Here is a 26,779-nt window from a genome sequence, read left to right on the forward strand (position 1 = left end):
GAGCCCCATGGACCTTGGAACGGAGCTGGGGAGGAGCATTTGCCAGGCCTCCCGTCCCCTCCTTCTGCACACTGGGATTGCTCCTGAAGGAAGAAGAACCCATCAAGTCCTTGTAAATGTGCTGGGAGAGAACCCCTGACAGTGCCTGGTGCTCACTCCTGGGGAGCCACTGTCACGGGTGAAGTTTCTGGGCTCAGGTCCATGGCACCTGGAAAATGTCGCGTTTAAGTGAAATGATCTTCAAAGCCCAAGAGGAAACGTTCCAGGCACCCCTCAGAGACCCTAGAGGCAGGAAAGACAGGGGGGCTACAAGGGTCCCCAGCTTCTCCAGCTCGACCTGTCCCTGGAAATTACTCCCTGAAATCGTGAGCAGAGCTGGATGCTGGGTCAGTTCTGTGATCTGTGGGACTCTACCCTTAAAGGCTTCATTTATTTACATGGGTCTAACCTTCTGTTTATTTCTATGCAAAGAAATAAATTTGTCATTTGTTAGAGTCACCTAAGCATGAGATATCTTTTTAAGAATATTTTCCTAGCCATTAAAGAACATAAGCCGATTTTCTTTTTTCATTTTCCTATTGCTATGTGACAAAAGGTATATTCTATACTTTTTGTATTAAACGACTTCAAACTATTGATACTCTAGATGACTTCTACAGTCCTTGCCATATTCTGAATGAAGAATGTGAGCCCCAGGTTAGAAAGATCAACAATTAAATCTCAGGCTGTGCGTCCACCAGGAGGCCTGGTGTTCTTTTCTTGCTGGCGGTTTGCGATTGGCTGAGAGGGAAGATCTCGTGCTGTGTTCTCACCACAGGCACAGGTGCAAGAAAGCCTCCAGGAGGTGCGGAATTCCTCGATTGCTTAATTTGGTGACGGGTGTTTGCTCAGGTCAAGCCTCAACAAAGTGCACATATTAAATGTGTGCGGCTCTTTGTATAGCAATTATACCTCAAAAAAGCTGAAACACTTTTACACTTGAAATAATCGGATTGATATTTCATCTAAAGGTATACAAAACTATTGCCTACATAGCTGATTTTTCCATGAGAGTCTCATTTACAAGAGAAACACAATTATGAAGTCAGTGTCCTTTAATTTTAAAGGGTAACGCATGAAGCATGAGGTTCTGTTAGGTCAGCGCTTACTCTCCCCCATGTTTATTCCGTGGTAGATCTGCAGTGATTCAGGAAGATGAATTATCTTCAACACACAAAAGTTCAGCCCTCTGGCATATACGAATCCTGGTGTGGTTTTTAACATAACGTTCTGCTGGGGCTGACAGGATCAGGATTCGTTCATGCTTCATTCATCCCGGAGGTCTGCGACTGCCCCACACAGTGCAGGCTGAGCCTCCAGCACCACACACTCCACCTCTCCGACGCACTTGTGCAGATGCAGGTGAGACGCTCAGACCAGGAGGGTGTGTGTGGGGGGGATCGGGCTCCAGAGAGCCTGAGATGAGATTCAACCATGTGGACGGGCTGGTGGAGGTGGTGGCTCCTGGGCTGGGGAAGTGTAAAGAAGAATCCTGGTGACCCTGGTCCCGAAAAGCTGCCATGTACATTTAGTAGAAGACTGTCCATGAAAACAGACTCTCAGAAGCAAAGAGGGGCCTCAACGGCCCCCCCCACCCCCCGACCCATGTGCAATGCCAGGTCATAGTCTCTCCACCCCTGAAGGAAGCATCCTCCTCACCTCTCTGGTCCTCCTTTCTTTGCCTGGTTTGCGATTGTACACTCAATTCCTGCAGCCCCAAACAGTCTTTTTGATGTGGACTACTTTGAGCTCAACAGAACTGAATTAACTAGCAGTGTGTGTTTTTGCCGCTTCGTCCACTCACACACTGTCTGAGACCCATTCATGTCTCCGGAGGTCCCTCATTCACCTTGCGCTGGCTGACTCCCCCGAAGAACTTGCTGAGACATCCTCATCCATCTGCCGTGAACGAGCATTTGGATCTCTTCTCACTCGAGTTTGTGCGAACAGTGACACCAGGTGCATCTGAAATATGCCACATGCCCAGGTGCATGCGGGGCATGTGCAGCTCCCTGACCCCTCTGCGGCGGGAGAGCAATGAGGCCCAGGGCGTAGCGGGGAGGTTTGGGTGTGGGACCAGGCTGGGGTTGGAGAGAGGACACTGGATTCTGGACTTTATCTGAGGGCCGAGCAGCAGGCGTCATGGCAGATCGGGTCTGGTGTTGAACTGACCTGAATGTCCCAGAGAACTGATGTTCATGGTTTCTCTGAATAACATAGAAATGGATCCTTGTGGTCTTGAAACTTGAGAATGTGACATGTGTCTTATCTGAGTTCCTTTCTCAGGAAACTGACCATCAGGCCTCCCGGGTAGTGTGAAGGAACAGAGACTCACCAGATCACGGCATCTGGTCAGTGAGACACCAAACCCTTCACCCATCATGAGTGCCTGATCAGCCACCTGCCTCCTCCTGACCGACTCCTCTTCCTCTCTCCCCCCAATTCCTGTTTTCCTTACACATAGTCACATTTCTTCCCTGCTATATAGTCAGTCAGGAAAATGCATTTGAGGCTGACCTCCCATCTCCTGGCCTGCAGCTCCTGATGCACACCTTCTTCACTGGCAGTAACCATTGTCTCAGTGACTGGCTTTCTGTGTGCTGAGCAGTAGGATCTGGAACAAACCCCTGCATTTTGGGAACAGGGAGAGCAGCCTCAGCAGGCCTCTGGCCCCGAGTCCAGTCATGACCACCAAGTACCCACACTAGCCCATGGAGGTGAATGTGGACAAGAAGAAAAGGCTCCTGAGGACCCAGCCAGAATTCCTGCAACGTCATGGAGAATCACTGCCACACAGCCCTTCCCCCCATTGCAGGGCAGCTGCAAGATTCAGCTCATTTGTCTTCTTTCCTGGACATGTTCAAATCTCCTTCAACACAACCTCGTGATCCTGAGATTCCATCAAGATGTGCATTTTTTTACTATATTGCTTTAATTTACTCTGCCAGCTATCTGGGGAAATGCAACCTCATCAGCAGAAATTATTTCCTCCCTGTCGCTTTTGAAATCTGTTATTTCCTACAGCCAGGTACTGAGCCCTTCAGTTGAGGTCTAAACCCTCTGCCCTCTCCCTCCGGGGTCGCCAAGCCAGTGGTTTGTTCCATGCTTCCAGGCAGATTGTGTCAACTCAAAGTCCAACGCGCTTATGAAATACTTTTTGTGTTTTTTTCTTAATTTTAGCAGGTTTTTTTTTTTAATGTTTTTGTTTCATGGAGGTGACGCCCTCTGTCTTTAACTTGTGGGCACCTTCCTCCTTCAGTCTGCATGTACTGAAGCCAGTGTTTGCTGCACAGCCTCTCAGCCGCAGCCCACAGTGAGGTGCAGGTGCTCAGCCTTTGCCGCAGAGAGCGCCTCCATTCGCCCCTCCATCCATAGCCCCTTGAAACCACTGCCCTGCTCCCAGACACGGTAGCACTGTCTTCTCCAAGGTGCCATGTGGCGGCATCCTTCAGCCTGTGCCCACCGAAACTAGCTTCCTTCCCCGGGCATGTGGCCTGGGAGACCTGGGGCATTTGGGGTGCATGTTTCCACTGCTGGTTGGTGCCCCTATGCAGAAGCATCCGTATTGGTTCACACCTTCTCCTGCTGATGGACATTTTGTTTTCTTCCAGTTATTGGCAATAAGCCATGAGGCCTAAACACTTGAGTGCAGGTTTGTGTGTGCACGTTTAGATTTTCTCTTGGGGGAAATTTCAGGAGTGGGGTTGCTGGATCGACATGGTAAGGACGTGCTTAACTCAATAAGAAACTCCCGGACCACGTTCCAGCATGGCGGGATCCCTCCCATTCCCACTCCCGCTTATGAGGGTCCCAGTTCCTCTGCATCGTCACTAGAAGCTGGGTGGGCCCGTGGTTTTTGTCTGTTTTTAGCCATTTTAATAGATTTGCAGAGGTACTGTTGACTGGCATTTCTCCAGCGTCTCTATGATGTTGAGCCTCTTTCTCGGGCAATATGCCCTCCTTATACCTTCCTTGATGAGGGCTCCATTCAAATATTTGCCTTCTCTTTAATACTGGGGTTTTTACTTTCTGTTAAGTTTTGACAGTTCTTCGTATATTCTACGTGCCAGTACGTTGTGAGATGTCTGATTCACCAATATTTTTTCTAGACCATAGTTTGTGTTTCTTTCTCTTTAGATTTTTATATTGCTTTATAGAATTATAATTTTAAATTTATGACTAAATTTAATTTGTGAATCTTCTATGAATCATGCCTTTGGTGTCGTGTCTAAGAACTTTTCACCTAACCCCAGGCCATACAAATTTTCCCGTGTTTTTATCTAATGGTTTTATAGCGTTCTGTTCTCCATTTAGGCCTGTGATAAATGTTGAGTGACATTTTGTGTCAGCCATGGCCATACCTTTTTCCGTCTCTGACAGTATCTTGGGTGTTTGCAGCTCCCCGTGCCTCGGGCAGTTCCTGTCTTCTTGGTCCGCTCTTTCTGTGAGTTTCAGGGCATGTGTTAGTGCTGACGCTGTCCTGGTCCATCAGGGGGTCCCATGGGCTTGTCCGTGTGGGAAAGTCGGGACTGTGATGTTGACGGGATGCCGTGAGTCGGGGAGGTGCTGATGGGGGTTTCTATGTAGGAGAGAGAGGTGTTTGGTTTTCCGGATGGGGTAGACTTGAGAGGGGACAAACTTGAGAAATGCCACCAAGGGGAAGCCCAGGCAGAGCAGGTCTCGGGGCCACCCAGTCGTGTGGGCGCCAAACGTGGATGTGTCAGTGGCCAGGCCAGGAGGTAAACCCTCACCCAAGGGCCTCTGGGTGTCCAAGGCCAAGTCTTGTTCAAGAGGTGCGTTCAGCTGAGCCAACCATGGCAGAAATGCACACGGGAAATCCCATGGTTCCTCTGTTTAAATCCCCTGCTAATCCCACCCGACTCAGAGAAGAAGCCAAGACCTCACAGCAGCCTGCAATCCCCGCCTGCCTCGGCCTCCTCTCAGCTCTGATTCTCCCTCCCCTTCTATCCCTCTCTGTCTCTTTGACAGAGGACAACGTGCTAGCAGCCCTCGCTCGCTCTGGGCACCTCCTCGGCCTGGGCATCTGCTCTGGCGGCGCTTGAGGAGCCCTCCAGCCCGCCGCTGCACTGTGGGAGCACCTCTCTGAGCTGGCCGACGCGGAAGCAGGCTCCCTCTGCCTGCAGGGAGGTATGGAGGGAGAGGCGTGGGCGGGAACCAGGGCTGCGGTGCTCACCAGTCAGCGCAAGTTCCCAGTGGGCGGGGCCTCAGCTGGCCCTGCACTCGCAGCAGCCGACCAGCGCTGCCAGCCCTGGGCAGTGAGGGGATTAGCACTCAGGCCAGCAGCTGTGAAGGGTACACTGGGTCCCCCAGCAGTGCCAGCCCGTCCGTGCTGTGCTCGAATTCTCGCCAGACCGCAGCTGCCACCCTGCAGGGCCGGGTTCGGGACCTGCTGCCCGCCATGCCCCAGCCTCCCCCATGGGCGCTGCCCCCGCTCCGTGGCGCCTGGTCCCATCGACCGCCCAAGGGCTGAGGAGTGTAGGTGCCTGGAGCAGGACTGGTGGGCAGCGCCACCTGTGGCCCTGGCGTGGGATCCACTAGGCGAAGCCAGCTGGACTCCTGAGTTGGGTGGCAATTCGGAGAACTTTTATGTCTAGCTGGAGGATTGTAAATGCACCGATCAGCACTCTTGTGTCTAGCTCACGGTTTGTAAACACACCAGTCAGTACCTGTCAAAACGGATCAATCAGCTCTCTGTAAAATGGACCAATCAGCAGGATGTGGGTGGCGTCAGACAAGAGAAAAAAGCAGGCTGCCTGAGCCAGCAGTGGCAGCCCACTCAGGTCCCCTTCCACACTGTGGAAGCTTTGTTTTTTCACTCTTCCCAATAAATCTTGCTGCTGCTCACTTTTTGGGGCCACACCGCATTTATGAACTTAACACTCACTGCAAAGGTCTGCAGCTTCACTCCTGAAGCCAGTGAGACCATGAACCCGCTGGGAGGGACGAACAACTCCAGACATGCCACCTTTAAGAGCAGTAACACTGCAGACCTCACCACGAACGTCTGTAGCTTCACTCCTGAAGCCAGCAAGACCACGAACCCACCAGAAGGAAGAAACTGCAGACACATCTGAACATCTGAAGGAACAAACTCCGGACACACCATCTTTAAGAACTGTAACACTCACCACAAGGCTCCATGGCTTCATTCTTGAAGTCAGCGAGACCAAGAACCCACCAATTCTGGACACATCTCCCACCAGAGAGGAGATCCTGCACGTTCATCCTGGTAGATTCAAACCCATCTTTGCCACACAGATAGTCAGCAGAATAAATAAATCTATAGTCTTCTTGAAAAAGGCAGGCCAGGCATGGTGGCTCACGCCTGCAATCCCAGCACTTTGGGAGAATCACCTGATGTCAGGAGTTTGAGACCAGCCTGGACAACATGGTGAAACCCCACCTCTAATAAAAAAATACAAAAATTAGCTGGGCATGGTGGTGGGCGCCTGTAATCCCAGCTACTTGGGAGGCTGAGGCAGGAGAATCACTTGAACCCAGAAGGTGGAGGTTGCAGTGAGCTGAGATCATGGCGCACTCCAGCTTGGGCGACAGAGTGAGACTCTGTCTCAAAAAAATAATAATAGGAATAATAAAAGTGCAAAATTTCAAACAACTTAAAAGAAACTGTGCAAAAGAGCTGAACCGGCCCTCCACAGAAGAGGAGATGTGGAGGAGCGGCTAATGAAAACACAAAGAGCAGCTCAGCCTAACGGGGAGATATCACGTGACACCCGCCAGACTGGCAGAAATCCCACAACCCAATCACGGCCAGTGTTGGGGAGAATGGAGAGTAGCAGGAACACCAAGCACTGCTAAGAATGTTTATGAAATGTATTTTTGTTATGCTTGTATATGAAAGGGTGTGTGTTGTCGGTTATGATGAAAATTACATTTCTTACTTGGGATGAAATTTTAAAACTTGAAAGCTACTGACCCAAAGAAACTTGCACGGCCGGGCGCGGTGCCTCAAGCCTGTAATCCCAGCACTTTGGGAGGCCGAGATGGGCAGATCACGAGGTCAGGAGATCGAGACCATCCTGGCTAACATGGTGAAACCCCGTCTCTACTAAAAAATACAAAAAGCTAGCCGGGCGAGGTGGCGGGTGCCTGTAGTCCCAGCTACTCGGGAGGCTGAGGCAGAATGGCGTAAACCTGGGAGGCGGAGCTTGCAGTGAGCTGAGATCCGGCCACTGCACTCCAGCCTGGGCGACAGAGCGAGACTCCGTCTCAAAAAAAATAAAATAAAATAAAAGAAACTTGCACTTGTGTAAAAAGAAATGCCCAAGAACGTTCCTAGCAAAACACAGTCCTAAGGGCCCCAACCTGGTCAAACACTCACCCACAGGGAAATGAAGACATTTCCCGTGCTCCCCTCAGACGACGGGAGATCACGCAGCAATGAAAATGAACCACGTCAGCGTGGGTGGGTCTCAGGGGGAGAATGGAGATGGGAGATCACACAATGAAAATGAACCACGTCAGCGTGGGTGGGTCTCGGGGAGAATGGAAGACAAAAACAGACATTGAGCAGATGCTCAGAGCCATGCAGCGTAGGAGCCGCCACACAGGAGAATTTCCTCACATCAAAGTTCAAAACTACAGCCGAGGCAACAGAGCAAGACCCTGCCTCAAAAAGAAAACAGAAAGTTCAAAAACTAAATGTCATATTTTTTAGGTTGTAGACATACGCGGTGAAAGAAACGTACTGTGAAGAAAAGTATGGGAACAATAAAGACTAAAGCAAGAAGTGATTCCCTCGGTAGGAGAAGGGAAGGGACTGGGACTCAGGCAGGGCCTCCAGGGAACATCTGAAGTCATGTCTCTTCAGATTCTATTCCCTAAACTTGGTGGAGGTCCTCTGTGTCCCATGTGTCGATATTCTTTATATTTTACCCATATTGTACAAATGCTTTATTTGTATTCAATATTTAGAAGACAGTTATAAACATTAAACATTAAACATTGCATTAAATAGCAAGATGGCCGATGAACATCAGGAAGGAACATCCATGAGGTTCCATCCACAGAACCTCACCATGGATACGCTTGTGATCAAGGGCCTGGTCTCCCCTCACGACACAGAGAGCAGAGGCCACACCGTCATAGTGGAGCAGGACCAGCTGGGACAGGGCCCTACTGTGAACCTGCTGCATCGCCAGGCTGTGCAAACGGACTCAGCTGCCAGAACTCACAGAGTATCAGTATCAGCACCGAAACCTCACAGGAAAAATGGTAAGTTCTAAGTTTCTCCATTAATAGTAACTCCCAGATTAATCTCTGTCATCCATTGCTTCTCCAAGAAATAACTTTTTATAGCTTTGCATGGGTCTATTTTTCAATTTATATTTTATTTTACTAATTGATTGAAAAGATATATATTGTGTGTGGTGTCTGATTTTGTCTGTCAGTCAGGATACTCATAGTTTAATTTCTATTATTATTACTACACCAATATTTAGTTTTTTTTAAAGCTTCTCAATTCCTGAGGGTATTAATCAGAGTCTTCGTGTCTCATGAGACAGAAAACAAATCCGAACTGTGTAAAAGAAAAAGGAATGTAATGATCACGAGGACTGAGAAGCTCCCAGGCTTAACTTGCTTGAGATTCACCTACATGTACAGTTTCAAGTGGGGTCCTGTAACTCTCTCTCTCTCTCTCTCTCTCTCTCTCTCCTCTCTCTCTCTCTCTCTCTCTCTCTACTTCCCCAACATCAGCTGCATGTTTAGCTCCATGAACTTCAGACTTAAACAGCATCACTGGCTCCTGACCAGGATTCCAGCTCCACGAACCTCAAACTACACCACTAGCCTTCCTTCTCCTTAGGTCTCCAGCTCCAAAACCTAAGACATCAGTGGCAGTATCTACTCCTCCCGGAGGCTCCAGCTCTGACAGCCTCAGACTTGAACCGCAGCACCAGCTCTTCCCCGGATCTCCAGCTCCACCACCCTCAGATTTAAACAGCAGCAGCATCAGCTCATCCGTGGGTCTCTAGCTCCATGACACTCAAACTAGGACAACATCAGCTCATCCCTGGGACGCCAACTGCACGACAATCCAACTAGAAACACACCAGCTCCTCCCTGGGTCTCCAGCTCCACAAACCTCACATTACAAAAGCAACATCAGCTCTTCCTCGGGTCTCCAGCTTTACAGCCTAATACAGTGGCAGCTCCAGCTCCTCCCAGGGGCTCAAGCTCCGAGCCTCTCAGACTTGAACCTCAGCACTAGCTCTTCCCTGGATCTCCAGCTCGACAACCTTCAGATTTACACAACAGAAGAACCAGCTCTTCCCTGGGTCTCCAGCTACACGACGCTCAACTAGAACATCAGTTCCTCCCCAGGTCTCCAGCTCTAGGGCCCACAAACTAGAACAACAACATTCCCCCCATATCTCCAGATCAACAAACCTCAACTAGGAACGCCAACACCGCTCCTCCGTGGGTATCTAGTTCCACAACCCTCAACTAGAAACACAAACACAGGCTCCTCCGTGGATCTCCAGCTCCACAACCCTCAACTAGAAACACCAACACAAGCTCCTCCGCGGGTCTCCAACTCCACGACCCACAAACTAGAACAATGCTCCCCCCGTATGTCTAGCTCCACAACCCTCAACTAGAAACACGAACTCCGGCTCCTCCGTGGGTCTCCAGCTCCATGACCCTCAACTAGAAACACCAACTCCGGCTCCTCCGTGGGTCTCCAGCTGCATGACCCTCAACGAGAAACACCAACACCGGCTCCTCCGTGGGTCTCCTGCCCCACGACCTTCAACTAGAAACACCAACATTGACCCCTCTGCGGGTCTCCAGCTCCACAACCCTCAACTAGAAACACCAACAACAGCTCCTCCACAGGACTCCAGCTCCACAATGCACAAACTAGAAAACAATGCTCCACCCTGTATCTCTAGCTCCACAACCCTCAACGAGAAACACCAACACCAGCTCCTACACGGGTCTCCAGCTCCACAACCCTCAACTAGAAACACCAACAACAGCTCCTCCACAGGACTCCAGCTCCACGACCCACAAACTAGAAAACAATGCTCCACCATGTATCTCCAGCTCCATAACCCTCACGAGAAACACCAACACAGACTCCTCCGCGGGTCTCCAGCTCCACGACCCTCAACAAGAAACACCAACACCGGCTCCTCTGCAAGTCTCCTCCTCCACGACCCTCAACAAGAAACACCAACACCGGCTCCTCTGTGGGTCTCCAGCTCCATGACCTACAAACTAGAAAACAACGCTCCACCCTATATCTCCAGCTCCACAACCATCAATGAGAAACACCAACAATGGCTCCTCCGCGGGTCTCCAGCTCCACAATCCTCAACTAGAAACACTAACAATGGCTCCTCCGTGTGTCTCCAACTCCATGACCCTCAACCAGAAACACCAACAGCTCCTCCACGGGTCTCCAGCTCCACGACCCACAAACTAGAAAACAATGCTCCACCCTGTATCTCCAGCTCCACAACCCTCAAACAAAAACACCAACAGCGGCTACTCCGCTGTCTCCACCTCGATGACCCTCAACTAGAAACACCAACTCCAGCTCCGCCATGGGTCTCCAGCTCCACGACCCTCAACTAGAAACACCAACTCCAGCTCTTCCATGGATCTCCAGCTCCACGACCCACAAACTAGAAAACAACGCTCCACCCTGTATCTCTAGCTCCACAACCCTCAACGAGAAACACCACCACCAGCTCCTCCACGGGTCTCCAGCTCCAAGACCCACAAACTAGAAAACAATGCTCCACCCTGTATCTCTAGCTCCACAACCCTCAACGAGAAACACCAACACCAGCTCTTCCACGGGTCTCCAGGTCCACGACCCACAAACTAGAAAACAACGCTCCACCCTGTATCTCCAGCTCCACGACCCTCAAACAAAAACACCAACAGCGGCTACTCCACCGTCTCCACCTCAATGACCCTTAACTAGAAACACCAACAGTGGCTCCTCCGCAGGTCTCTAGCACCACGACCCACAACAAGAAACACCAACACCAGATCTTCTGCGGGACTCCTCCTCCATGACCCTCAACTAGAAACACCAACACCGGCTCCTCCGCGGGTCTCCAGCTCCACGACCCACAAACTAAAAAACAGCACGCCACCCTGTATCTCCAGCTCCACAACCCACAACGAGAAACACCAACACTGGCTCCTCCATAGATCTCCACCTCCACAAACCACAAAATAGAAAACAATGCTCCACCCTGTATCTCCAGCTCCACAAAACTCAACGAGAATTCTACACCAACAATGGCTCCTCTGTGGGTCTCCAGCTCCACAACCCTCAACTTGAAACACCAACACCAGCTGCTCCGCAGGTCTCCAGCTCCACGACCCTCAACTAGAAACACCAACACTTGCTACACCGCGGGTCTCCAGCTGCATGACCACCAACAAGAAACACCAACATCGACTCCCCTGCGGGTCTCCTGCTCCACGACCCTCAACTAGAAACAGCAACACCAGCTCCTCCGAGGGTCTCCAGCTCCACGACCCTCAACAAGAAAGACCCACTCCGGCTCCTCCGCAGGTCTCCAGCTCCACAACCCTCAACCAGAAACACGGACAACAGCTCCTCCACGGGTCTCCAGCTTCACAACCCACAAACTAGAAAACAATGCTTCACCCTGTATCTCCAGCTCCACAACTTTCAATGAGGGTCGCCAGCTCCACAACCCTCAACAGGAAACACCAACAAGAGCTCCTCCATTGTTCTCCAGCTCCACGATCCACAAACTACAAACAGGGCTCCCCATTGTCTCTCCACCTCCACAGCCCTAAATTAGAAACACCAACACCGGCTCCTCCATTGGTCTCCAGCTCCATGACCCTCAACTAGAAACACCAACTCTAGCTCCTCCACGGGTCTCCAGTTCCATGACCCACAAACTAGAAAACAACGCTCCACCCTGTATCTCCAGCTCCACAAACATCAACTAGAAACACCAACTGCAGTTCCTCCACAAGTCTCCAGCTCCAAAACCCTCAACTACAAACACCAACATGGGCTCCTCCGCAGGTCTCCAGCTCCACAACCCTCAACTAGAAACACCAACACCGGCTGCTCCGCGGGTCTCCAGCTACACAAACCATAAACTAAAAAACAACACATCACCCTATATCTCCAGCTCCACAACACTCAACGAGAAACACCAACAATGGCTCCTCCGTGGGTCTCCAGCTCCACAACCCTCAACTAGGAACACCAACACCTGCTCCTCCGCGGGTCTCCAGCTACACGACCCTCAACTACAAACACCAACTCTGGCTCCTGGCGGGTCTCCAGGCCACGACCTTCAACTAGAAACACCAACAGTGTCTCCTCTGCAAGTCTCTAGCACCATGACCCTCAGCAAGAAACACCAACACCGGATCCTCCGCACGACTCCAGCTCCACGACCCTCAACTAGCAACACCAACACTGGCTCCTCTGCGGGTCTCCAGCTCCACGACCCTCAACTAGAAACACAAACTCTGGCTCCTCCATGGGTCTCCAGCTCCACAAACCACAAACTAGAAAACAACGCCTCACCCTGTATCTTCAGCTCCACAACACTCAATGAGAAACACCAACAATGGCTCCTCCACGGGTCTCCAGCTACACAACCCTGAACTAGAAACACAAACACCGGCTCCTGGCAGGTCTCCAGCTCCACGACCCTCAACTAGAAACACCAACAGCAGCTCCTCCGCAGGTCTCCAGCACCACGACCCACAACAAGAAACACCAACACCGGATCTTCTGCGGGACTCCTCCTCCAACTAGAAACACCAACACTTGCTCCACCGCAGGTCTCCAGCTGCATGACCCCCAACAAGAAACACCAACACTGGCTCCTCTGTGGGTCTCCTGCTCCACGACCCTCAACTAGAAACACCAACACCGGCTCCTCCGCGGGTCTCCAGCTCCACGACCCTCAACAAGGAAGACCAACACCGGCTCCTCCGTGGGTCTCAAGCTCCAAGACACTCAACCAGAAACACAGGCAACAGCTCCTCCACGGGTCTCCAGCTCCACGACCCACAAACTAGAAAACAACGTTCCACCCTGTATCTCCAGCTCCACAACTTTCAATGAGAAACACCAACAACGGCTCCTCCATGGGTTGCCAGCTCCACGACCCTCAGCAGGAAACACCAACAACAGCTGCTCCATGGGTCTCCAGCTTCACGACCCACAAACCACAAAAATAGCGCTCCCCATTGTATCTCCACCTCCACGACCCTAAACTAGAAACACCAACACCGGCTCCTCCGCGGGTCTCCAGCTCCATGACGCTCTACTAGAGAGACCAACACCGGCTCCTCTGCGGGTCTCCAGCTCGACGACCCTAAACAAGAAACACCAACTTCGGCTCCCCCGCGGGTCTCCAGCTCCATGACCCTCAACTAGAAACACCAACTCCGGCTCCTCCGCAGGTCTCCAGCTCCACGACCCTCAACTAGAAACACCAACTCCGGCTCCTCCGCGGGTCTCCAGCTCCACGACCCTCAACAAGGAAGACCAACACCGGCTCCTCCGTGGGTCTCAAGCTCCAAGACACTCAACCAGAAACACAGGCAACAGCTCCTCCACGGGTCTCCAGCTCCACGACCCACAAACTAGAAAACAACGTTCCACCCTGTATCTCCAGCTCCACAACTTTCAATGAGAAACACCAACAACGGCTCCTCCATGGGTTGCCAGCTCCACGACCCTCAGCAGGAAACACCAACAACAGCTGCTCCATGGGTCTCCAGCTTCACGACCCACAAACCACAAAAATAGCGCTCCCCATTGTATCTCCACCTCCACGACCCTAAACTAGAAACACCAACACCGGCTCCTCCGCGGGTCTCCAGCTCCATGACGCTCTACTAGAGAGACCAACACCGGCTCCTCTGCGGGTCTCCAGCTCGACGACCCTAAACAAGAAACACCAACTTCGGCTCCTCCGCGGGTCTCCAGCTCCATGACCCTCAACTAGAAACACCAACTCCGGCTCCTCCGCAGGTCTCCAGCTCCACAACCCTCAACTAGAAACACCAACTCCGGCTCCTCCGCGGGTCTCCAGCTCCACGACCCTCAACTAGAAACACCAACACTGGCTCCTCCGCGGGTCTCCAGCTCCAAGACCCTCAACTAGAAACACCAACAGTAGCTCCTCCGCGGGTCTCCAGCTCCATGACCCTCAACAAGAAACACTAACACCATCTCCTCCACGGGTCTCCAGCTCCAAGACCCTGAACCAGAAACAGCAACAACGGCTCCTCCACGGGTCTCTAGCTCCAAGACCCACAAACTAGAAAACAATGCTCCACCCTGTATCTCCAGCTCCACAACCCTTAACGAGAAACACCAACACCGGCTCCTGCACGGCTCTCCAGCTCCACGACCCACAAACTAGAAAACAGTGCTCCACCCTGTGTCTCCAGTTCCACAACCCTTAACGAGAAACACCAACACTGGCTCCTGCATGGCTCTCCAGCTCCACGACCCACAAACTAGAAAACAACGCTCCACCCTATATCTCCAGCTCCATGACCCTCAACTAGAAACACCAAGAGCGCCTACCCTGCGAGTCTTGAGCTCCACGACCTTCAACTAGAAACACCAACAGGGCTCCTCCACGGGTCCCCAGCTCCACGACCCTCAACTAGAAACACCAACTCTGCCTCCTCCACAAGTCTCCAGCTCCATGACCCTCAACTAGAAACACCAACACCGGCTCCTCCGCGAGTCTCCAGCTCCACGACCCACAAACTAGAAAACAACGCTCCACCCTGTATCTCCAGCTCCACAACCCTCAACTAGAAACACCAACACCGGCTCCTCCACGGGTCTCCAGCTCCACGACCCTCAACTAGAAACACCAACACTGGCTCCTCCGCGGGTCTCCAGCTCCACAGCCTAAGACATGAGAGGCAGCACTGGCTCCTCCCGTAGATTCCAGCTCCGAGACCCTCAGATTTGAACCGCGGGACCACTTCCCCCCTAGATCTCCAGCTGCACAATACTCAAACTGCAACAACATCAGCTCCTCCTAGGGTGTCCAGCTGCACGACCCTCAAACTAGAACAGCTCCTCCCAGGGTCTTCAGCTCCACGGCCCTCAAACTATAAAGACAACAGCTCCTCCCTGCATCCCCAGCTCTACAATCGTCAAACTAGAACACCAGTTCCTCTCCAGGTCTCCAGCTCCACGGCTCTCAAATGAAAACAACATCAGCTCCTCCCTAGTTCTCCAGCTGCACGACCCTCAAATTGGAACATGAGCTCCCTGCCGTGTCTCCAGCTGCATGGCCCTTAAACGGGAACATCAGCTTCCAGGCCCTCAAACTGGAACATCAGCTCCCACCGGGTCTCCAGCTGCATCGCCCTCAAACTGGAACATCGGCGCCACCCTGAATCTCCAGTTGCACAGCCCTCAAACTGGAACATAAGCTCCCTGTAGGGTCTCCAGCTGCACGGCCCTCAAACTGGAACATCAGCTCCCCACCGGGTCTCCAGCTGCACGGCCCTCAAACTGGAACATCAGCTCCCTGTAGGGTCTCCAGCTGCACGGCCCTCAAACTGGAACATTGGCTCCCCGCCTGGTCTCCAGCTGCACGGCCCTTAAACTGGAACATCAGCTCCCCTCCTGGTCTCCAGCTGCACAGTTCTCAAACTAGAACATCATCTCTCTTGCCATGTGTCCAGCTGCACGGCCCACAAACTGGAACATCAGCTCTCTGCCTTGTGTCCACCTGCACGGCCCTCAAACTGAAACACCAGCTACCCCCCGAGTCTCCAACTGCACGGCTCTCAAACTGGAACATCAGCTCCCCCCAGATCTACAGCTGCACGGCCCTCAAACTGGAACATCAGCTCCCCGCTGGGTCTCCAGCTGCACGGCCCTCAAACTGGAACATCGGCTCAGCCCTGGGCTCCAGTTGCACGGCCCTCAAACTGGAACAGGAGCTGCCCCACCGAGTTCAAACTGTTCCAGTTTGAGGTCCGTGCAGCTGGAGACCTGGCAGGCATCTGCTGTTCCAGTTTGAGCGCCATGCAGCTGGAGACTCAGGGGTAGCTGATGTTGCAGTTTGAGGGCCGTGCAGCTAGATACATGGCAAGAAAGCTGATGTTCTAGTTTGAGAACCGTGCAGCTGCAGACCAGGTGGGGAGCCAATGTTCCAGTTTGAGAGCCGTGCAGCTGGAGACCCGGTGGGGAGCTGATGTTCCAGTTTGAGGGCCGTGCAACTGGAGACCGGGAGGGGAGCTGATGTTCCAGTTTGAAGGCTGTGCAACTGGAGACCAGGAGGGGAGCTGACGTTCCAGTTTGATGTCCCCCTCCCGGGTCTCCAGGTGCACAGCCCTCCAACTGGAATATCAGCTCCCCGCCGGGTCTCCAGCTGCACGGCCCTCAAATTGGAACATCAGCTCAGCCCTGGCTCCAGCTGCACGGCCCTCAAACTGGAACATCGGCTCCCCGCGGATCTACAGCAGCACAGCCTCAAACTGGAACATCAGCTCCCCGCTGGGTCTCCAGCTGCACGGCCCTCAAACTGGAACATCAGCTCCCTGCCAGGTATCCTGCTTCATGGCCCTAAAAATGGAACTTTAGCTCCCTGTAGGGTCTCCAGCTGCACCGCCCTTAAAACTGGAACATCGGCTCCCCCGCGGGTCTCCAGATGCACAGTCCTCAAACTGGAACATCGGCTCCCCCCGGATCTACAGCGGCACAGCCCTCAAACTGGAACATCAGTTCAGCCCTGGCTCCAGCTGCACGGCCCTCAAACTGGAACATGAGCTCCTCTCCAGTTGCAGAACACTAATACTAGAAAAATGCCAGCTCCTCCTGGGTTCTACAGCTGCGCGACCCTCCAACTAAAGAAACACCAGCTCCTCTCTGGGTCTGCAGCTGCATGAACCTCAAACTAGATCACCTATCCCCCTGGATCTCCAGCTCCACGACCCTCACAGAGGAACAGCCACACCGGCTCCTTCACTGTCTTCCGCTCCACAACCTAAGACATCAGTGGCAGCACCAGCTCCTCCGTGGACCTCCAACTCAACGACTCTCAGACTTAAAAGGCAGCGTCGGCTCCTCCCCAAGGCTCCAGCTCCACCACCCTCAGATTTGAACAGCGGTAGCACCAGCTCCTGTCCGGGTCTTCAGCCCCACAACCCTCCCTGAACAATCCCTTCTCACGAAATTCAGCAGTCAAGAAAACGGCAGGCGAAGTAAATGAATAAATGTTTTGTTTTCAAATCGATGTATCTTTTATGTTCATGAGTTAACTTTTCTACTTTCCATTAACCTTGCAATCTACTTAAGTCCAATGTAAGACAGAAACACATCAGTTGAAATGACATTTGAAGACTTAGAAATATTTTTAATATAATCAACACACAGCCGTAGACGTGATCTTATTTCTCTCTGCCTGTGCAGAAGTCTTGTGAAAATTCAAACTATGAATTTACTTTGTTGAGATTCCCAGAATACACATTAATCCCAAATGTTACTCCCCTTCTTAAAATCTTTTAACACGTTCCCATCACCCGAGCATGAATGCCGGCTCCCATTCACAGCCCAAGGTGTCCAGCATGGCCCTGCTGCCCTCTGCCCTGGTCTGTGGACTCCCCTCTTACATGCCAGCACCCATCTATATCCTACAGTGCCCAGCACGGCCCTGCCCTCTACCCTGGCCTATGGTCTTCACTCTGGTGCCCAGCCCGGCCCTCCACCCCACTGTCCTGGCTTATGATCTCCCCTCTTAAATGCCAGCTCCCATCCACAGCCCACAGTGCCCAGGACGGCCCTGCCCTCTGCTCTGGCCTAAGGTCTCTCCCCTCTGCCATTCCCTTCCTGCCAGACAGGCCTCTGTCAGTGCCCCAAACCACAGAGGCTCAGGCCTGACTCCGGACCTTTCCCCTGCTGTGCCCTCTGCCTGGGGTGCCTTTCCCGGGCTCCACATCCTCCTCTTAACTCACTCAGCTCCAGCCTGCTGGTCGCCCCTCAGGTGGATGAACACACGGTGTCCTCCCGCCCCACTGGCCTTGGCACAGGCTCTTCTCTGTGCCAGACACACTCCCCCTCTCACTATCGGGGTTTACTCTCTAAACACCATTCATCCTTGGAGTCTCCACTGAAATATCGCTCCCTGCCCACCCCTCACTGGGACTTAACCTTGGTTAGGTTGACAACCCATCTCCTGACTCCAGGAAGCCAGATGCCATCCTACCACTTGGAACTCCCCCATTGCCACATTTTGCACACCCGTGATTATTGTGTTAGTTTGGTGCAGAAGTCATCGAGGTTTTTGCTATTACTATTAACGAACTGCAGCACCGGCTCCTCCCCCCCTTTTTTTGTCATTACTTTTAATGACTGCTGCCTCAACCTATTAGAATCATTTATATTTATCTATCTATCCATCATCTGCCTTCCCCTCTAGAAAGAAAGCTCTATCAGAATAGAGGCCAAATCTACTCAAATCACTCCAGCTTCCCAGCACACTGTTTGTCAATAATCATTTCCCGACTGACTGACAGAAATGCCGTCACTGTTGCTGGGATGAGGCACACGACACGCCCCTTTGAAAGCCACTGTCATGGACAGTTAGCATTTGCTCTTCACTCCTGCACCTGTGGCGTGGCTGGGCTTAGGCTGATCTAGTCTGGGCTTGACTCCAGGCTGAGCATGGGAACCATGTGTGCTCCACACGCCTCTCATCCTGCAGCCAGAGCCGCTGTTCCCCAGGGCACGCACATCTCATGGGGAAAATCAAGAGCCTTAGAGGGCAGGCCTGGCAGTGCCCGCACATTCCAGGCTTCTGCTTGTGCTGTGTCTGTGCAAATCTCGTTGGCAGAAGCAAGTCACCCAGCCACAAGCAACACCCATGGGATGGGTAAGTCCGTCCACCCTCCCTCGGGCCCTGGCTAGGCTGCAGCTGCGAGCTGTGTCACACTCTTACTGGGGGAGTGAAAAATTGAGGCCCAACATTAAATCACCCACGGCAAGAAATGTCGGCCTCTGTGTCCCCACACTGGAATCATTCTTCACCAGCGGGTTCGCCTGAGCTGACTTCCTTTTGCAATGGTGTCTGCAGGTTTAGCCCAATGCTGTTCCCCGTGGAGGAGAGAGAAGCCTCAGTGGGCCTCTGTCTGTTGGGAAGAACAAGATATTAGCTTGGCGCAAAACCACCACAAGCCCCGGGGGGCCCACGCCCCGTGGGACAGGAGAGGGGCAGAGAACTGTGGGAACTCAGGAAAGCTTGCGTCCCCAGCCTCTCCGTGTTCCCAATCCCTCCCCTGTGTCCCCAGCACCCTCCCCTGTGTACCCAGCCCTCTCCCCTGCTTGCCTCATCTCTGCTTTCTTTTTTTCATTTTCTTTCTTTTTTTTTGAGACAGGGTCTGGCTTTGTCACCCAGGCTGGAGTGCAATGGCACGATCTCGGCTTACTGCAACCTTCACCTCCTGGGCTGAAGCAATTCTCTCTCCTCAGCCTCCCCAGTAGCTGGGACTACAGATGCCTGCCACCACACCCAGCTAATTTTTTTTTTTTTTTGGTAGAGACAGGATTTGCCATGTTGCCCAGGCTGGTCTCAAATTCCTGAGCTCAAGCAATCCTCCCACTTCAGCCTCCCAAAATGCTTGGATTACAGGCATGAGCCACTGAGTCCAGCCTGCTTTATTTTTCTTTACAGTACTTGGAACCTTCTAATGTACTAAGGACACATGTATTTTCTCTCTTTTTCGTCTTCCCTAGAACAGGAGCTTAACGTGGGCAGGTGTTTCTGTTGATCTCATTTATCACCCTATCCCCAGTGCCTGGAACAGTATCTGGCACATGAATGGGGTGTTCTAAATAAATATTTTTAATAGATAACTAAATGAAATATCCTACAAGAGAGAGCTAGTATCTGGAATTCACCCATCAACAGAACCTAAAAGCCAAAGACCTTTAGCCTGTCTCCGCCTCTGAACACACCCAACCCCGGAGGAGCCAGCAGAGGAAAAACAGGAACAAAGGTGGGGAAGGGAGCAGGTGGCGCCCACCAAGTAAGGACCCCTGAGGCTTAGGCCAAACCTGAGCTGGAGAAGAGACTAATCTAGGAACTGGGTGTGAGATTAAAGTTTAGATTTGTCTGGCCTGGATTTTGTAACACCTAAACAAGGGTTATTCCATTTTTTTTTGGTTTTTTGTTTTTTTTGAGATAGAGTCTCACTGTCCCCCAGGATGGAGTGCAGTGGCACAATCTCAGCTCACTGCAACCTCTGCCTCCCTGATTCAAGTGATTCTCATGCCTCAGCCTCCCAGGTAGCTGGGATTACAGGCGCACACCACCATTCCCCACTAATTTTGCATTTTTAGTAGAGATGAGGTTTCACCATATTGGCCCCCTGGCTCATGCCTATAATCCCAGCACTGTGGGAGGCTGAGGCAGGCAGATAATGAGGTCAGGAGATCGAGACCATCCTAGCTAACACAGTGAAACCCCGTCTCTACTAAAAATACAAAAATTTAGCTGGGCGTGGTGGCAGGCGCCTGTAGTCCCAGGTACTCAGGAGGTTGAGGCAGGAGAATCGCTTGAACCCCGGACGTGGAGGTTGCAGTGAGCCAAGATCGTGCCACTGCACTCCAGCCTGGGTGACAAAGCGAGCCTCCGTCTCAAAAACAAACAAAAAAAACCTTCAAAAGAATGTAAGAATTATTATTTTTTAAAGTACAGCTTTAAAAATACAGTCCCTTACAAATACATCAGTGTTATATTAAGGCAAACCTACCTCAGAAGCACAAAGTTAGTTTCTTACAATTCCAAGAAATACGTGAATGTTTAAAAAAAAAATACCCAAACACCCGAAAGGGATCGAACTCAAGATAGTTTGTAACATTTTATTGCAAAAAGAAAGGCAGAGAACAGTCTTCTTCTTCATACCTGTTTACCACAGACCTCCCTGAGAGCAGTAATTTTTAGCAGCTCTCCTGTGCAAACAAGTCTCATCAAGGAATCAGTGTATGGGCCACAAATACCTTCTCAGTGCAGTTTCACCTACAATACAAACACTCAGAAGCACAAATTTAACTGAAGTGAGAAACCAGGCCATTTTGTAGCTTCAGTTTTTCTACCAGTAATATATTAATTTCTTGAAATAGCCTAATAATTTAGTTCTACTATCAAAACAGAAGTCCAATCTGGGAGAACAATTATTATAGAAGTCACACTAATTTCAATCACATTAGTAGACGAATTCATATTAGTATAGACTGAGGCTGAGGCGGGAGGATCGCTTGAGCCTAGGAGTTTGAGACCAGCCTGGGAAAGACAGTGAGACTCCATCTCTAATTTTTTTTTATATAAAGAAATTCAGAGAGGAGAAGGAAGCGGATTGATATGTGCCTGTCCAAAGACAAATTTTGTGTGCCTGTACATACAACCCAACTATGAACCTTCCTTCACGCAGCTCACAATCCAGTAGCGAGAGGGAACTACGAAAACACGAGACCCCACGATGAGGAAAAAGGTGCGCATCAAAGAAAAGAAAAATGCTGCAATGACCCAATGGCAGGAACAGCATCCACTTCCTGTGTTTTTTTGAGATAGGGTTTCGCTCTGTCTCCCAGGCTGGAGTGCAGTGGCTTGATCTCAGCTCAATGCAGCCTCAACCTCCCAGGCTCAAGTGATCTTCCCATCTCAGCCTCCCAAGTAGCTGGGACTACAGGCCTGCACCACCACACTTGGTTCATTTTGTTGACTTTTTGGAGAAACAGGGTCTCACAATGTTGCCAAGGCTGGCATCCTGAAGGGTGGGTGGGGCTTCATCCTACAGAGATGAAAGGCAGAAGAAGCTCAGAGCCCAAAGCAAAGGGGTTGGGGACAAGGCATCCAGAACAGTGGCTCGGCTGAGACATCCAGTAGGATGCCAGCAGGCAGAGGTGTGGTGGAAAACACAGGGCCACAGGGTGAATGCTCACATGTGAAGACAAACCACCACAGAACACGACAGAAACACGGTGCACTAAATCAGTCTTCAAATCGCAGCCCTGCAACTTGAGAGCTACCACAGGCAACCGGAAAGGGAGCACGAACAGCACCGCCCACTGCCTGAGGCTGTGAGACGACCAGAAACCTGCGCTTACTAATGACCTGCCTTATTCCAGAAGGAACTCAGGAAACACAAAGACACAGTACAGCAAAATACAGTAAATGTTAACCATGTTGGCTGAGGAGAAAGTGAAGAGGTCTAAGACTCTGTCATAAAGTTTACCTCCACTCTAAACTCTCATTACTGGCGAGCCGCCAACCGGACTTTAAATTTTCTAGCAGCTAAATTGAAGAGGAAGCTGTAATCAGGTAAACGGTTTATAAGATGCAAACAAAACAGAACAGCCACCACAGCTGCTGAGAACACACTGCAGCTCCAGCTCCAGGGAGGAACAGGGCGGCCATCTCCTGCGGCTGCCCCGCAGCAGGCGTGTGAGCCCCAAAGCCAGCGTCCCTCAGGGTGGACAGTGACTACGGGCTTCATGGGGCCACATGCCGCCAGCACAAGCTGAGGAAATCTCCCAGGGCAATTCAAGGAACAGGGGCTCACAATGTTGCCCAGGCTGGTCTCAAACTCCTGTGCTCAAGTGATTCCCCCGCCTCGGCCTCCCAAAGTGTTGGGAGGTCAGGCGTGAGCCACTGCACCTGGCCCGGCAGGCACTTTAGAGAAGAGGACTTTGCATCCTGAAGGGCACGTGGGCTTCATCCTACAGAGATGAAAGGCAGAGGAAGCTCAGAGCCCAAGGTAAAGGGGGGTGCCTAAGCAAAGTGACTCCATTGGGAACACAGTGAGAAATCCCGACACACAGCTTGGGTTAAGCCAGACACTGATTTCAAAGTATCTCAGGAATGGTGGACTCAGCACCCCTCAGGCAATTCTCTCTCTCAAGCAGGCTCCTAGTAGATATTTGGTAGCAGCTAAAATCAACATTATGTTCTGACAGATACTTGTTGATGGTTAAAGAGCTATATATGCTTTGAGGACCAGCTGAAGTGGGGCAGGACTAACACCCTCTGGTGAAAATACGGGAACCTAAACACACAAGTCAGAGCAGGAGGTGTCTGCCCCCACCCCCAAACAATAATACTGACCCTGGATTTGGGTTAAGTGCCTAGCCCAGCATGTGAGTGTTCAGTAAGTGGAAACCATCATCACTATCATTAGGTAACGGAAAACCATCAAAGCTTTGAGCGGGCTTGTTGGCCAAGAACACTGGTCCTGTATTAGCCACTGCTAATAATCGCAGCTGACAGTCGCTGAGCACTTGCTCCGTGCCAGGATCACGGGAAGCAGCTCGCATGCATTTCCTCAATATTCCCTCCCAGTAACGGTGAGGACACAAAACTGGTAGAGCCAGGACTGGAATCCAGGCAGGCCCCAAAACACTCCAGGGAAGCCTGCCAAGGTGGGCAGACTTTCATGCTAATGAGGTCCAGTGTTTGACCACCATTCCTAGGTGAGCAAGTTTAACAGAAAACCTAAAACTAAACCTAAAATCTAAAAACTTGAGCAAATGCATAAAAAGCAGGCTGTTAAAACGGACCATAAACCTTGCATCACTCACTGGAAAACCACTCAAAATAAATGTCTCTGCGACATGGCCTCTGGGGAGGGCACTCTGTGTGAATCGTACCACCCTGGTGACAAATCACTTGAACCTGGGTGGTCATCGGACCACATTTCACAGATGATGCACAGAGCCATCTGCATCCACTGTGGTCAACATTTAGGACGTTTTAAGCTAAGATTTGCCAAATTGTAGCCTACTGGATTCCAGGTTCTCTTCACATCTTTTTCTAGTAGCCATGTCTTGCACTTCCCAAGTACAAATGAACTGAGATGCAAATAGAAAAAAGGATTTAAGAATAATGAAAAGAGAAAAATCAAGAAAGCACAATCACTAGTGCAGAGATAACAGAATTTCTGAATTCCCTGAAAACAATCTATATAAATGCACGTGAAATAATACACCAGCATCTGTGGCCCACACGTCACATATCAGGAACTGATGTCAGAATATAAGGTAAACATGTTACTCTGAAAACACAAATCCTCACAAATCATTAGGCAGTAAGGCTGAATCCAGCATCCCCCCATGCACAGTGCAGTGAGGCAGTGTCTGGCAGCCGTAATGCTCCCCGCGTCCCAGTCCAGTCTCTGGCAACATCAGGTACTTCCCACTAATAACGAGGAGGCTTTCAACATTTTCACAATATCTCAAAACTGAACCCTTTTCTAGCTTAAATGGCACGGACCTGGAAAGGCAAACTATACACAGATTCAGAAAAGATGACTGCCCCGAGGGATTACAGAAAAAGCGGCAGTCAGGTGTACAATTAAGTAAAATGTGTCCAATGATACCGCAGGGGAGGGGGATCAACTGAGCTGAAACCTGCAAGAACTAACTCCAGGGAGCTCACAACACCTAAGACCCGGATTTCCCGCTGCCTGAACGCCCAGTATTCGCACACTGGTAAGAACTTCCCCTGCCAGCGCCTCCAACACCCCCAATCCTTTCCCCAGGAATGTAGTCCCCGTTTCTGCGGCTCCTGTAACAGCCACATTCCCACACAAGTGCTGCCTGACCTCCCTAAGCCCTCCAACAATCACCCCCCCAATGCCCTCGAAGGTCTATTCAGAGAAGTCATCAAGATGCAGTCACCGAGGAAATTCAAGGACCTCCAACTTACCAAAAGGCTTCCGGCTGTACAGAGCTAAGCTTCTTATTCCCCTCCTAAACCTACAACCTAGTTTTCATTTCTCAAGAAGCCTTTCCTTGTGCTCATGCACGCAGTTGTTAGCCGGCTTGGTGAGGCACTCCAAGCAGTAACAGCGGCAGCCACAACATAAACCAGAAGCATCTCCACCATGAAGCAGTAATAATACTTTGTCCTAATGATCCCTTTGTCCTTGGAAAATGAACTTCAGAAAGAAAGTTATCCACTGCAAGCAGAGCAGGCTTCTGGGTCCGGACCCAGGTCCCACTGGCCCACTCAGCGGCTTCTCGGTCCGGACCCAGGTCCCACTGGCCCACTCAGCGGCTTCTCGGTCCGGACCCAGGTCCCACTGGCCCACTCAGCGGCTTCTCGGTCCGGACCCAGGTCCCACTGGCCCACTCACCGTTGGAGAGAGCTTGCTGAAGCTCGGTGTCCGATATCACTCCACTCCTGTCTTTATCAACCCTACAACATCAAGAAGACCAAATAAGCTGGCGATCCAAAGTTCAGGAAAAGCAAAACAAACGTCTCCTGTCAACCCTGCACCGACTCTGGAAGGATCGGAGCCTCCTGGAACCTCCGCCTCTCCCATCCCGCGGAGGAGGGCAGGTGAATCAAGGAAGTGCCCCACGAGCCCACGTCCAAGCGTGGTCTTCCCCTAAGAGGCCAATCATCTTTCTCAATCCTTCCCTTCCTTCCTCTCCTGGCCTGTCTGAATTCACATTTGCACCAGTTTCCCTTTTTCACAAACAAGATTCCCCCAGATAACTAAGGCATTCCCTGGCCACGAGTCACTACAGTTTCGGTCATTCATTCAGCGGAAAAGCGACCCGGGACAGAAGGCGCCGCCGTAAAGGTCACCTGCCCCGAGCAGACGCCAGGTCGCTGCTGCTTCCTTGGCTGCTGACACTTCAACAGCGCCCAGACAGTCTGTCTCTGCTTTCCCCGAACACGCACCCCTGGAGACCCTCCACCTGGCGGCTCTTGAGGCGAGAAAAAGGGCCTAGCCCAGGAGCCGGCGGCCGCGACCTGGGGTCTGCAGCGGCGCACTCTGCACCTCTGGAAGGGCCCAACGCACAGCACAGGGACCGGGCAGGAGGCGGGGGCGGCCACAGGAGACCCACAGGGGACGGGGGAGACCGCAGGGGACCCGGCAGGGGAGCGGGGCGGCCGCGTCCGTCGGTCGGGGCAGGGGTCGGGGGCGGCAGCAGCGGGGGTCGGGGCAGGGAATGGGGGAGGCCGCGGGGGTCGGGGCAGGGAACGGGGGAGGCCGCGGCGGTCGGGGCAGGAGACGGGGGAGGCCGCGGGGGACCCGACAGGGGACGGAGGAGGCCGCGGGGGAACCGGCAGTGAACCGGGTCTGCGGCGGTGGGGGCAGGGGTCGGGGAAGGCCGCAGCGGAGGCGGGAGGTGCTGGGGCGGTGCCAGGCCGCACCTCTGGAAGACGTTCCACAGAAAGCTCTGGTCCGGCAGCGCCGCGCCCGCAGCAGGCCCTGGGCCGGCCCCGGGGCCGGGGCGGTAGGAGTAGGCGGCCATGGGCCAACGCGCGCGGCTGGGCTGAGGCGCCTACGGAGACGTGAGACCTCTCAGGGCGACTCCGCTTCCGGCTCTGCCGGGGGCAGGGCCTGGCGTTACCTCCACTTCCGGGGGCGCAGGAAATGCGTGTTCTCCGGGATGGTCACGGGGTCCCGCGCGGCCAATCCCCTCGCAGCTCAGTTGCCAAGCAACGCCCTGGCGCCTGCGGGGTCTGTGCGGTCCGGGGCGCCTGGAGAAAGCCAGAGCTCTGGAGCAGGCAACCTGCTACCGGTGCTGGGAAGGCGCTTGGAGAAAATGTCCGGCTCCGCGACCCGGGACGGGAAGTCATGGGGCAGGGAGTTAGTTTGCCTTTCAGTTCTTGTATAAAAAGAAGTTTTTTTTTTTTTTTTTGACACGGAGTCTCGCTCTGTCACCCAGGCTGGAGTG

The 26,779-nt window shown here is 52.2% G+C and overlaps 1 protein-coding gene and 1 long non-coding RNA gene across 3 annotated transcripts in view; both read right to left on the bottom strand.

Annotated features, from left to right (window-relative positions):
- The window catches only part of PDCD6 (programmed cell death 6), a 40,354-nt gene extending 13,898 nt beyond the window's left edge, over positions 1-26,456 (bottom strand). For both annotated transcript variants that reach the window (XM_030927079.1, XM_030927078.1), the window contains exons 1-2: positions 26,253-26,456; positions 25,222-25,283 (exon numbers count right to left, since the gene is read on the bottom strand). In XM_030927079.1, coding sequence (XP_030782939.1) covers positions 25,222-25,283; positions 26,253-26,353 — 163 coding nt within the window. In that variant the 5' untranslated portion in view covers positions 26,354-26,456. The remainder of the gene's footprint in view (positions 1-25,221; positions 25,284-26,252) is intronic.
- LOC115896441 lies at positions 22,045-25,193 on the bottom strand. The gene is made up of 2 exons (XR_004056319.1): positions 24,892-25,193; positions 22,045-22,800 (listed from the first exon to the last, which is right to left on the bottom strand). It is a non-coding gene; the product is annotated as an uncharacterized LOC115896441 (long non-coding RNA).
- Positions 26,457-26,779: the final 323 nt, after the last annotated feature.

The sequence above is a fragment of the Rhinopithecus roxellana genome, chromosome 3, assembly GCF_007565055.1.
Source record: "Rhinopithecus roxellana isolate Shanxi Qingling chromosome 3, ASM756505v1, whole genome shotgun sequence".
In the NCBI taxonomy this organism is placed as follows: domain Eukaryota; kingdom Metazoa; phylum Chordata; class Mammalia; order Primates; family Cercopithecidae; genus Rhinopithecus; species Rhinopithecus roxellana.